Consider the following 14,354-nt stretch of genomic DNA (forward strand, 5'->3'; position numbering starts at 1 on the left):
ATGACAATCAGTAGGTCTCATTACAATTCCCTCTCTCATGCTTTTAGATAAATGTATTGTTGACTGGGTGCAACCAGCCAATGGTCACCTACATTGTTTCGTTTCATATTGTTTTAAATATTCTTTCCCTTCCTCTAAATTATCCATCCGGTTTTATATACAATTTTTTAATTATTCCCTTGTTGTCCTATGGGTATGTATTCCTGTGAGGTTAATGAATAGGAACAGTTCCTGCTCTTCTCCACTAGGTGGCACACCCCCCTTTGTTTATAAATAGCCATCCAGTCTCCCCTAGTCCTTTATGCTTGAAAAAGGAGCGCGCTCAGCTAAACGCAGCGCCAGCTCCGAAACGTCGTCGCATGCAAAAGGTTCCTGTGACGTCACCGCGACTCACGCTGCGCTCCACGCCTCGCTCCTGATGGTCTCACTGCCCCAGCTGGATTTTCTGCCGGACGGTCTGACATAGAGAGGCACCAGATCACTGTTTCAGCTGACATCTAGTGCGGAAGAACACCACATCCGTGACCACTACTTAGGATCTACATGCTGGATTTCCATTACTTATTATGTAAGTGGATGCTGTTACCTATTGTTAATTAAAGCTATTTTGTCCTTAACCTGGAGGCGCCTTCTCTTCTCTTTCTCTTTGCATATGTTGGAGTTTTTGCTCTCATCTCCCCCTTTTTGGAAGGCTTGCCCCGGAATTTGGACTCGGTTCATCAGCTTCATATAGGAAAGTGTCCCCCCTCATCTTCCTCACACTGCTTCCATCCATCCCCAGTGTTTTAAATATTTTAATTCAACACCATAAGGACTAAAATGCACTGATTATTGTGTAAATGACACTGGCAGGGAAGGGTTAAACACTAGGGAGAAATCAAGGGGTTAAGTGTGTCCTAGGGAGTGATTCTAACTGTAGGGGGGATGGTCTTACAACAATATGACAGAGATCACTGCTCCCAATGACAGGGAACAGTGGATCCCTGTCATGTTGCTAGACAGAACAGGTAAATGCCTTGTTCTCCCCATTCTACCACTCTGTGACACGATCACTGGCCCCTGGCGCACATCGAGTCCACGTGACCCGTGGGCACGCTCACGGATCATGCGACGGGCGCACGCCCACAATGCAGCTATTCAAAGGGGACGTACCGGTATGCCCATTTGGCCATTGTGTCAATGTATATGGGCGTGCAGTGGTTGGCAAGCGGTTAAAGAAGGATGGGCATCATATGGCAGTAAGATTACACACTTAATTCTTGCTGCTGCCTACTCTTTCCTCTAGCTTTAAGATTTCCCCTTCCATTTGCTGTTGCCTGTACTTCCCTATAGGAAGGGTTGTAGCACAAACTTGGGGCTAGTTATAGTGTAGGTTTTATTTTTATTTTTAAAGGCCAAATATCTGGAGCAGCATTGTCCAGCTTCTGTAAAACATTCAATTCCAAGATGATGAATGCGCAATTCGAAAAAACAAGCAATTCCTCTGAAAAGTAACACCTACACAGACTCATCACTGCAGACAAGCAAGCCAAGACTGCAACTCAGAATTCCCACAATAAATGCACAGACACACGTGGCACAGATGATTGGGGCACCAAAACCCCGAAAAACAAAATTAGAAAGAGGTTTATCAAGAGCTATGTCAATGCTGCCTTGCAAAATGCTCATAAAATGCAAGTGTTATATGTAAGAAAAGGCTACACGTGCTCCACTTTCACAGAACCAATCATTTAATACTCCCACATTAGGTGGGAATAGATATCTTCTTACTTTCATTGACGATTATTCCAGGTACACAGTAACTTATCTGATGAAACACAAGAATGAAACATCAGAAAAACTTCAAGAGTTTGTAGTCATGTCCAGCAACAAATTCCAGAGGAAACCGGGACTAATATGCACTGACATTGGAGGAGAATATGGGCCAGATTCACAAACGAGATACAACTGCGTATCTACTGATACGCCGTCGTATCTCTGTTTCTAACTATGCGACTGATTCATAGAATCAGTTACGCATAGCTAGCCCTAAGATCCGACAGGTGTAATTGAATTACACTGTCGGATCTTAAGGATGCAATTCTAGGCCGGCCGCTAGGTGGTGAGGCCATTGCGGCCGGCGTAGAATATGCAAATGAAGACTTACGGCGATCCCCGAACGTCCCGAACGGGCCGTCGATCTAAATCTACGTTGTTTCCGTCGAGTTACGCCACGTAAAACTAGGGCTGAGCCCTAGTTGTCTTAAGCCATGGTAAGTATGGCCGTCGTTCCCGCGTCGAAATTTAAACATCAACGTCGTTTGCGTAAGACGTCCGTGAATGGCGCTGGACGCCATTTACGTTAACGTCTAAGCAAATGACGTCGGTACGACGTCAGTTAGCGCAATGCACGTCAGGTAATTTACCCGACGAGCATGCGTAGTACGTCCGGCGCGGGAGCGCGCCTAATTTAAATGGGACTCGCCCCATTCGATTGGGCCCGCCTTGCACCGGACGGATTTAAGTTACACCGCTGCAAATTTCCAGGTAAGTGCTTTGTGGATCGGGCACTTAGGCAGAAAATTTGTGGCGGTGTAACTTAAATCGGAAAAGTTAAGTTGCGCCCAGGCTACGTGAATCTGGCCCTATGTGAATAAGAAAATGGAATCACACCTGAAGAATCAAGATATAGCACACCAGACAACTTCACTATACACTCCCAAACAAAACAGTTTAGCTGAAAGGAAAACTAGCACTCTTATTGAAATGGCCAGGTGCATGCTGTGAGATGTCATCCTACATAACAAGTACCGGGAAGAAGTAGGCACGACTGCAACATACCTACAGTACGGACTATCATAAAAAGCCACTGAAAGCACCCAATTCAAAATGTTGCATGGATCAAAGCCTAACAAAGGGCACATTAAAGTGTTCGAGTGTAAAGCATATGTTTACTGTATATCCCAAGCGAGAAGTGATCCAAGTTGGAGAGCACAGCCATAGAGGCATTTTGGTGGGCTACAGAGAACAAAGTAAAGGAACAATTCCAAACTCATGTGTGCTTTGTCAGTTGGTCAGAGAGAGAGTGTGGGTAATTAAATACTCCATTTAAAGAGAATTGTGTAGACAATTGGGAACTCACAAGATCAAAGTTTTGTCAGCGCATTGGAATATTAAGGAGGTTCGTCCACTCATATGGGAAGGTTGTCGGCTCTCAGGTGGAGAGGCAGCTGGTAGGCCGGTTGACGCTGGGGGCTCCCAGTACTTCCAGACTCTCAGAATGGCTCTGGGGCAGCGATACACATCACTTCCGGTTGGAAAAGGAATGGGGAGGAGTGCGCATTCAGAGCATGTTCTCCTTTGTGTAGAGAACAAAGTAAAGGATATAAAACCCTATATTTAAAGACTGACAAAGTGTCAATAAGCTGTATCATTTATTTTAATGAGAGCCCATCATGAGAAACAATGATCCCTGAAAGATATGAAATAAATCTGCCCAGTGAACCAGCAAGAGAAGCTGACCAAAATGAAGCCACGCAGGAGTCAGAATTAGAGGTGGAGTTTTTGAAAGATAAGTTAAGTTCCCCACTAGATCCAATAGAACAGTCTGAAATTAGAACATCCACTTGGGGCAACAAAGGGCATACTACCCCCCCCCCCCCTCAGACTGTTATGTGCTGCTAAGACACATAACATACTTAACCTCCCTGGCGGTATGATTATTTCAGATTTTTGGTGCTGAAAGCGGTACCATTATTTTGCATGGAAATTTGGCGTTTTATATTGTAGGCCTGTAATTCTTAGGAATAACACACTTAAATCTGTCCAAACAAGAGTCTAGTAGACATCCCAGGTATGATAAAGTAAATTGAAACACAAAATCATAAATTATAATATAATAAATAAGTATGAATAATTATAACAAATAATAATGTAATTATAATAAAAATTATTCAATAATGTAATTAAATCAAAAACACTGAAATTTTCTCAGTTGCAGAATTGTCGCTGTCATTACTTTCAGTGTTTGATGATGAATTTCTCCACAAATTACTATCGCTCGAAACTGCAAGTGATTCTAATTTATTATCACTGTTTTCTAGCTGGTCTAAAACCACTTTTGACATAAACAGACACTTTTTGGTTGCTATGGACAATCTCCAGTTTCCAGACAGAAAGAACAGTTTTTATAATATAAAACTGCATGCAGGTCACTGGACAGACCACTAGGGACAAAGGGGATGTGTAATTATTTGATACAGTACTGTAATCTGCAAGATTACAGTATACTGTATCTATACTGTATTTTTGAATTTGGTGCCGAACTCCGCCTCCGTGCATCGCACCGCTCGGGAACAGAGCTCGGCGGCACTCAGCAGTCACCAGTGTGTGAATCGAGCGAGATGACAGCTCACACACACAGCGGGGACACATCGCAGGATCCAGGGACAAGGTAAGTAACTTCCCCTGTATCCTGCAATGCGAACCCAAGGCTCGGGGGTTTTCGCTTTTGGTATGTAAAATTCACCCCAAGCCAGACTCAGGAATACTGCTTGGCAGGTTAAACCAAAATCCTGGGAAGAGATAGAAAGATTGCCAAAAAGCAAAACCAATAAATGGAAAAAGGCAGCGAAAGAAGAAATATTGACTCAGGGAAACAAAACCTGGACATTCCTGGAACTCCCCCCTAACCACAAAACTATAGGAAGCAAGTGGATTATTAATGTGAAGCTCAATGTTGAAGGGAATATCCACAAATATAAGGCCATATTATTTGTCAAAGGAAACTCCCAGAAATTGTAATAAGATTACGATGAAATATTTGCTCTCGTTATAAAACACTCCACCATCAGAATGCTGGGAAGGGCATGCGAGTGCAGCACTTATGCCCCGTACACAGGATCGGAAATTCCGACAGCAAATTGGAGCTTTTGAATTGAAATTCCGACCTTGTGTAATCTCCATCGGACTTTTGCTGTCGGAATTTCCGCCAACAAAAGATTGAGAGCTGGTTCTCAAATTTTCCGACACACAAAATTCCGACGCATGCTAGGAAACAATTCGACGCATGCTCGGAGGCACTGAACTTCATTTTCTTGGCTCGTCGTAGTGTTGTACGTCACCGCGTTCTTGACGGTCGAAAGTTCAGAGAACTTTTGTGTGACTGTGTGTATGTAAGCCAAGCTTGAGCGGAATTCTGTCGGAAAAACCATCCAAGGTTTTTATGACGGAAAATCCGATTGTGTGTACGGGGCATTAGATGTGAAAACCTATTTCCTATACAGAGACATTAAGTAAGATCTCTACGTGTAGCCAACATCAGGACACAACCTTATTTGTAGACTTCAAAAGGGCACAGTCTTAAAGGGTCACTAAAGGAATTTTTTTTTTAGCTAAATAGCTTCCTTTACCTTACTGCAGTCCTGTTTTCATGTCCCCATTGTTCGTTTTTGTTATGATGTTGCTGTAATCCTTCTCTGTTCTGAACAGTCTGTTTCCTGATGAAAAAAGTCATGGGAGCTTTCTCTCTGTGGCACTAATCAAGGAGGTGTGATTACTGTGTGTCTTAAACCCCTCAGAACCAATCACTTTCGTTTCACAAACCATCACTGCCCTCTATTGGCTCTGTGTCTCTGTACTTCACAGAAGCATGAAACTAGATGCATAAACTAAACTGAAACTACAGGTAAATTATATGATTGATTTCTATCTATTTTTAATCATTGTTAAAAGGAATCAGTTAACTATTATGTCTCTATACCCTGTAAACAGTCATTTCAGCAAAAAAATATTTTCCTTTACAACTCCTTTAAGCATTTTGCAAGGATGTGGAATGAGAAAGTAAATGAAACACTCATGATAGAGGGATTCTCAAGAAGCAAAGCAGATCCCTGGCTCTACTCCAGAAATCAAGATGATAGGTGGGTATACATACTAATGTAGATTGATGACATTATAATATGTCTTCAACAACAGGGGTGTTACAATTAGTTTGCAAGCTAAAACAGAAATGTGGAATTAAAGAGCTAGGGAACATAGCCACTATCTTGGGATCCCAATAGAGCAGGAAGAAGATGTAATATATTTTTTCAAGCATAGTCATGAAAAGAGAGTCATAAAATTGCTGAAATCTTGAAAAAGTTCCACATGCATGATGCTAAATAAGTAGAAACAACCATAGAACCAGGTTACCAAAAGAACAATGAAGCAGAAAACTTGCTACCCAACAATGACATGTACCGCAGAGCAATTGGAAAGCTGCTATACATTGCCACTGTGACAAGACCAGACATAGCTGTGGGCATATTCTCTAGAAAAGTTTCATTGCCCTCTTAGTACAACTTGAATGCAGTAAAAAGGGTGATACAATACCTAAAGGGAACAATTCAGATGAAACTACGACTACCAGCAGCATCAACTCCAAAACTAATTGGGTATGCGGATGCTGATTGGACAGAAGGCTGTCCAGTAATACTGACATATAATCACACACATAGGTTGGACTTGATGGACTTGTGTCTTTTTTCAACCTCACCTACTATGTAACTATTAGACATATGCACACTGAAATATTTTGTTTCGGAATTTGGTTTTCGTCCGAAAAATACATTTAGTTACTCCTGAAATTAGTTTTTATTTTGTTTGTTTCGTAAAAAAATGCATTCATCCGAAAATCCGAATTAATTAAGGTCGAATCTGTCATTGAAGGCTTATGGTGTCTGTAGATTGTTCTAAGAAGATTCAACAGAGCAGCTAAACTGTGCGACGCCGCAATCGTACATTTACGGTCGAATGTTCCACCTACAAGCTATAGAAGAATTCTAATGTTGTATGACTAGTAATAATTATATTTAAAAATTATTATTACTAGTCAACCAACATTCAAATTCTTCTATAGCCTATGGACAGAGCATTTGACTGGAAATGTATGATTGCGGCATCGTACAGTTTAGCTGCTTCGTCTAAACTTCTTAGAACTTTCGACAGACCCCATAAGCCTTCAATGACAGATTTGGCGTTTGTATGTTTTTCACTGCTTCGTCAAATCTTCGTCGTTCATGTCGAATGGCCTACCCCAACACTTTCTCTATAATGTCGATCTTTTCTCTCTATGTAAAATAATCTTGGACTAATAGAGTTAAGGTTAGGCACATTCGACCACAGGTTCGATAGACACAGATTGCTATTGTCAGTGTCATGTCGAATCTCCTATCTATATCGAACTGTTGTAGCAACAAAAAGGAAATGAAAGCATTTTTCATGTCGGATCTTTCAGATTTTGGATTCTGCGCGTTCATTTTTGTGTGTTAAAACGATAACGAATATGCCCGAAATTCGACCGAAAATGCATTCGGACAAAAACGAATGCACATGTCTAGTGACTATGCACAGACCACAAATCTACAAGTGGTCACATTTTCCAGTACGGGGAAGGAACCATAAGTTTGTCTAGCTTAAAATAAGTTAGTGTCAAACTATCTTCAACTGAAGATAGTACATTGCACCAGCACATGCATGTCAAGAAGCAATATGGACTTGCCAACTTTTGGTGAACATGTACATTTTGGAACCCAATACAATTTTCGAGGACAGCCAGGGATGTGTAGAACTGACAGAATCGGACAGGGTCAATCCTAGGACTAAGGACTTTAACGTGGGGTGTCACCTGCTTGGGGACACTCAGGAGCAGGGAAGTTGAGAAATAAACAAAGGCTGCACCGGCCTAGTGCATTTCCCTCAATAAATGACTTTATTGTATAAAAACAAAGAATGATACTCGCAAACATGCACTTGGATACAGCATATCAAATTATTAGCAGCTTTTTCGTTCATGTTATCACATTACAGATGAAACGTCCCACAGTAAAACCAGCATAAATTTAAATTCAGCCAGTTCAGCAGCGACCGGACGAATTTCAATCCATGTATGGGCTAGCTTGTTGTACACAATTGGATCGATAGCCTGCCAGATTGTATTTGAACAATAAGTGCTGCCAGCTATAGCCAGCAACCCTGATCATTGTATTCTGCTCCCCGCCAGCAGAATACAAGATCTTAGCGGGACTGAATCCCGTATTCACATTGAATGTATGGATGGGAAAATCAGTTTATTTATTTTTCCTTAAACTTGCTGGTTAAATGAAAAAAATTATTCATGTATGACCTGTCTAAGCCATCGAATAATGTAGAAAGTTTGAAGTTAAAGCTTTCTGCATATTTATTCTGTGATAAATTTCTACAATTTTCTCTCAAGCTGCAAAATATGCCTTTTAAATGACCTGCAACCTGATATTTATGCTAATAGCTGTCCCTCTGCTACGTTACCCACATGACCACACTCCTCTCCTTCTTTTTTTTTTTTCGAATTCATTACTTTACCAATGAAATGTAATATATAAACAGTGCTATCTAGATGCAAATTCATCCAATCAAACCTGAGACACATGGACTCATTGCTCATTCTAACTTTCGAGCACATTTCCCACACCGACCCTTTGACGAAAGGCACTCTGTCCTTGATATACAAATCCTTGTTGTCTTGGGAATAAGTCTGACCACCCGCCCTACACTACTTAATGGGAGGTGGAACTGGGGACCCCGCTGGGGACCCCCACTGGAAGCTCATCAATGGTCCCAAATATGGGACACTGACTTGTATATGTAAATCAACTACAAACTACAAACTTATGCTACACTGGTAGATTGTACCATCGAGACTGCCTAAATGTACCCAGGGCACCACATACCGTTGCTTTTGGGGATGTGGCTTGGCTGGCACATGTGTAGTGGGAGTGTCCAAGGATAAAAAAGATTTTTCATTAGGCAGTGGGTTGTAGCTCTTGGCGAGCTGCTGAGAGCCTGAGCTGGCCGTGTCAGCCCCGTCCACAGCCCAGCGCTCCAATAAGTGCAGAGGGGCAGTGCAGACAGCGGTGACTGAGAGTCACCAGCTCTCTGCTCAGGGAGCTCTGGGAGCCGGTCAATCGGCAGTGTTTGATCGCTCAGTTCTCAGTGTTAGAGCAAGAGGGTGACCGATGCTGCACCAGGCTAGGTAAATAGGAATCTGAAAAAACCCAAACCCCATACTTCTATTTTAACTTGGTAAAGAAGATAAAGTAGTAACAAGAAAACAAATATATTGGTAAAAATTCGATTATGTTACATTTATTACTGGACACATCTTCAAACTTTGCTTTACACTTTAACCTTTGGGATAGATAGTTTTGAGGCCTTTAGCTTTGCATTATAGTTTTATTAGCATTTTTTATGTTAACATACCATTTAAAGCTTAACTCTGGGCAGGTGTAAAAGACACCCATTAAAACAGCTCTGTAATAATATATCATTAAACATGTTTTAAATAGTGTAAGAACCTGAATGTGGCCTGGTATCAGCCTTTTCAGTCCCCCATACAGCAGTGCTCAGGGGGAAGTAGCATGATAAGCTAGTCAATTGTGCTGCAGTGCTCATGTGCTAACAAGGGGTATGTTGATAGGAGGAAAGCGCAGACAGACAGACAGAGATTAGTTTTTTTAGTCAATTCTATCCTAATAGACATGGGTGTGCTGTACCACACTGCACAGCCATGTCCTTCAGGGTAGAATTGACTGAAGAACTCAGAGCTGGATGTATAGAAATGTAAATCATTTGGCAGTTAAAAAGGTCCTATATTTGTATTCCATCTGTGTATTTATCTGTTTGCATGGAGTTCAGCTTTATTAATTTTGCTTCTGCCTTTCCAATTGTTCCATAAAAATAATTTGAAGAAAACCATAAAAGAGAACTGAACATAATTAACTTTAATTTCTGAAATACACTTCAAGTTTTGGCATAGGTATGTTGGGGGCTTATAGTTTTGCCTCGTGTTGATTTTTAGGTTAACATACCATTTTAATAAACTTTTTTCAGATTTATTTAATTGTTGTTGTCAAAATATCTTATATACAGTGCCTTGAAAAAGTATTCATATCCCTTTAAATTTTCTACATTTTGTCATATTACAGCCAAAAACTGAAATTTGTTTTATTGGGATTTTATGTGATAGACCAACACAAAGTGGCACATAATTGTGAAGTGGAAGGAAAATTAAACGAAAATGGAAATGATAAATGGTTTTCAAAGTGTGGCGTGCATTTGTATTCAGCCCCCTTTACTCTGATACCCCTAACTGAAATATAGTGGAACAAATTGCTTTCGGAAGTCACCTAATTAGTAAATAGAGTCCACCTGTGTATGATTTAATCTAAGTATAAATGCAGCTGTTCTGTGAAGCACTCAGAGGTTTGTTAGAGAACCTTAGTGAACAAACAGCATCATAAAGGCCAAGGAACACACCAGACAGGTCAGGGATAAAGTTGTGGAAAAGTTTAAAGCAGGGTTAGGTTATAAAAAAAATATCCCAAGCTTTAAACATCTCACGGAGCACTGTTCAATCCATCATCCAAAAATGGAACGAGTGTGGCACAACTGCAAACCTACCAAGACATGGCTGTCCACCGAAACTGATAGTCCGGCAAGGAGGGCATTAATCAGAGAAGCAGCCAAGAAGCCCATGGTAACTCTGGAGGAGCTGCAGAGATCTACAGCTCAGGTGGGAGAATCTGTCCACAGGACAACTATTAGTCGTGCACTCTACAAATCTGACCTTTATGGAAGAGTGGCAAGAAAAAAGCCATTGTTGAAAGAAAGCCATAAGAAGTCCCGTTTGTAGTTTGCGAGAAGCCATTTGGGGAACAAAGCAAACATGTGGAAGAAGTGTGATGGACTTGAAACTAAAATGAAAATTTTATGTTATGATTAGAACTATTAAAATGTTTCTCGGTTTATATTTCTTTAATTCTTTTTATATTTCCATATTCTTTTTATATATGCATATGTATGTATGAGAATGATCAATACTGCTTTTTTTCCTTGATAAGTTATATCAACATTGAAAATACAAGGGAAAGCTGTTTTGTTCAGAAGCCATTTCCTCTACATGTTTCCTTCTGTTTATCATCTTTGGAATGTGTGCTCCGGCCCATCCCCCTCATCCTGTCTTCCCCTCACCCAAATGACTGTTTGAATCTTGTACCCAAAGGAATTCTACGTAAAATGGCGAATGAGTTTGAAAAAGGACACGAGTGGACTTTATGTCACATGACAAGAAGGGTGTGTGCAACTAGTCTGAAGAAGAACATGGAATAGGAAGCCATCCCTTATATGAACTGGCCAATGAGAAGCTTCATGCCAATGACGGACTCACAGGGGGTGGGTGAAATGGGTGAAGTGGGTGTGCATGTTTTGTGATTCTGTGGTTTAATAAAGAGCCAGCAGGCTTTAGCAACTTCCTGTTGGGATTGAAGCCGAGAGAGGTGAGCATGTGGTCTGTTTTTAGATTGCACTGTATCACCATAGTAATTTGAATCAGACGGCAGGATGGGTTAGCCCTGAGATTGTATCAGGATATCAATTAATTAATGAGTCTCTATCAGAAGGTGCTCTGGTCAGATGAGACCAGAAATTTTACTTTTTGGTCTAAAAGCAAAATTCTATGTGTGGCGAAAAACTAACAGTGCACATCACCCTGAACACACCATCCCCACCATGAAACAGTGGAGGCAGCATCATTGACAGGAAAGCTGGTCATAGTTGATGGGAAGATGAATGAAGCCAAATACAGGGCAATCTTAGAGAAAAACCTGTCTGCAAAAGACTTGAGACTGGGGTGGAGGTTCACCTTTAAGCAGGACAACAACCCTAAACATACAGCCAGAGCTACAATGGAATGGTTTATATCAAAGCATATCCATCTGTTAGAATGGTCCAGTCAATGTCCAGACCTAAATACTATTGAGAATCTGTAGCAAGATTTGAAAATTGCTGTTCACAGATGCTCTCCATCCAATATGACAGAGCTTGAACTATTTTGCAAAGAAGAATGGACAAAAATGTCACTCTCTAGATGTGCAAAGCTGAAAGAGACATTCCCAAAAAGACTTGCAGCTGTAATTGCATTGAAAGGTGGTTCTACAAAGTATTGAAGGGGGGCTGAATACAAATGCATTTGTAAAAAAAAACGTTTTTGGTTGTAATAGGACAAAATGTGGACTATTTCAAGGCACTGTATGCAATGAAGACAACTGTAAAAGAGAATTGCATTGCATTTGGGGTCATCAAATTGTTTATATAATTTTGAAGGAGGTACTCTTGTTGCTTATAAACCCACAATCTATGCACTTGACATGCACAATGCGTAGCCAGTCCACAAAATCATACATTTTTTCCTTGTGATTTCCATACAAATTGGCTCATAACATCCATTGCAAACAGCATCCTTGGTCAGCTTTCCATAATGGATTTTCACAGTATTTGTGATTCAAAAGTTACAATGCCAATGCATGAAATATTTTTTTGCACGTTCAATGCAAACACTCACCAGAATAAAAATAACCTTTAATAAGACAATATAATATAACACCAAGATAACATTTTTTTTCTATACAGTGGCCCTCCCCAACCCCAGAAAAATACATTAACAGAGTTCTGGATGCTACAAAGCTTATTTACAAAAGGGAAAAAACATCCGGTCCAAAATAGGATATAAATAGGTTGTCCATATATCAAAGCTTATTCCTTTGCAAGAATCGCCACAACTTGTAAAGTCTGAATACTGACTGTAAATCTGGATCAGGTGCATAAAATGACAATGACGTAAACAAATTGTCCTCATTTTGCAAAGGACTTCAGTGTTGAGAGCCCGGCCATGTTTGATCGGTCTCCAGCTGATTGGCTAGAAAATTAAGTGCCAACGGTCTGCATTCTTTTAAGAACTACTTCCCTTCTTCATGCAGTATTCCCAAGGTTTCTTGGACAGAGGTGGCAATACCAAAAACAAGCAACATATTCCTCCAAATACCAAGATGACTCCTGCTGCAGCTGCACATGCTAAAGACCATGAGTATTCATATTCTAGATGTACGTTCTGATTACTTGCCATGAGCCAAATGACTGCCTGACGAAATACTATCATGGTGATCATGACAAACACACCTGTGGAGAAAAATGAAAAGAAAGAATTAACAGGGCTTTCATAAAACTCATCTGACGTATGACTAGTGTAGACTGCATCTGTGTAGAGTGAAATATGTGACCCAAAGTCCTGTGATTTACAATCCTTTATGTGGGCCTTTTAAAACTGAACTACAGGCAAATATTAAATATCATTTAATGTTGTTGTATATTGCTTTATATAGCAAAGTACCTAAATCGGTCTTGATGGTAGCGTCCTCTTACACCTTGTACAGCAGTGCTCAGACCAATAGAGAGGGGGCAACATTAGGAGCAAATAAGCCCTGCTAAAATCAAAGAAGGAAAATAAAACTGTTCCCTGTAAATAATAATACGTTCCTCTCCCGCTGCCTGTGCCAATAAATGTAGAGAATGTTGGGACTGGCAGGAGTGGCCACTGAGAGTGGTGGGAGACCAGGAGATTGGAACTTCTGGAAGTGTCAATTTCTGAAGAGTCTTTAGGCAATACTTGGGACATGAGCAGTGGGAGAGATACATTTTATTATCTCCTTTACTGGGAAAAAAATTTCACCCACTTTAGCAACCTTTAATTTAAAGTGATATTAAAGTCTACTTTTTTTAAATAAATAACAAACATGTTATACTTACCTTCTCTGTGTAAAGCCTCGTACACAAGTCCGAGTTTCAAAAAGCAAGAAACTTGCTGGGAGATATTTTTTTGCCGAGGAAACCGGTCGTGTGTACATTTTCGTCGAGGAAACTGTCGAGAAACTCGACGAGCCAAGAAGAGAGCAAGTTCTCTATTTCCTCGATAGGAATGGAGAAACTTGCCTTGTCGAGTTCCTCGACAGCCTGACAAGGAACTCAACGAGGAAAACGATGTGTTTCGCCCGTCGAGTTCCTCGGTCGTAATAGTTTTGCACAGATCCTCCTCTTCTGGAATCCCCTGCCGGCAATCCTAGCTCCTCTTGCCTTTGATTACCCCCACTAGGAAACTGTTTGCTGGGGGGTACTCATTGAGGCTTGCTCCTGGACCACACTGTGTGCATCTGTTGAAAAACACAGTGCTGCTTGGCCCCGCCTATGCCCTACTCCCTTGTCACTGGATTTGATTGATAGCAGCGGGAGCCAATGGCCAGAATAAATAGTTTATTCTGGTCATTAAAATAAACTAATGATCAAGCACTAGCATTTTGGCGCGTTTAGCAGCATTTAGCCGCTTTCTGTATTGTCAATAATATTTTCCTCCCAAACTCTGCTTCTGGATGCACTGGCAGTGTTTTTTTTCCCAGCCTCTAAAAGCCTTTAAAAGCTCCTGCCACTTAAAGTGTTTGTTAAGGTAAATGTTTTTCTGCTATACTTTACGC

At 40.8% G+C, this 14,354-nt stretch overlaps 1 protein-coding gene across 2 annotated transcripts in view; it reads right to left on the reverse strand.

The window, feature by feature from the left end:
* Nucleotides 1-12,390: 12,390 nt before the first annotated feature.
* CACNG6 (calcium voltage-gated channel auxiliary subunit gamma 6) overlaps nt 12,391-14,354 on the reverse strand; it is a 193,650-nt gene continuing 191,686 nt past the window's right edge. For both annotated transcript variants that reach the window (XM_040325666.1, XM_040325667.1), the window contains one exon: nt 12,391-13,008. In XM_040325666.1, the coding sequence (XP_040181600.1) occupies nt 12,782-13,008 (227 nt within the window). In that variant the 3' untranslated portion in view covers nt 12,391-12,781. The remainder of the gene's footprint in view (nt 13,009-14,354) is intronic.

This window comes from Rana temporaria, chromosome 10 (assembly GCF_905171775.1).
Source record: "Rana temporaria chromosome 10, aRanTem1.1, whole genome shotgun sequence".
NCBI lineage: Eukaryota > Metazoa > Chordata > Amphibia > Anura > Ranidae > Rana > Rana temporaria.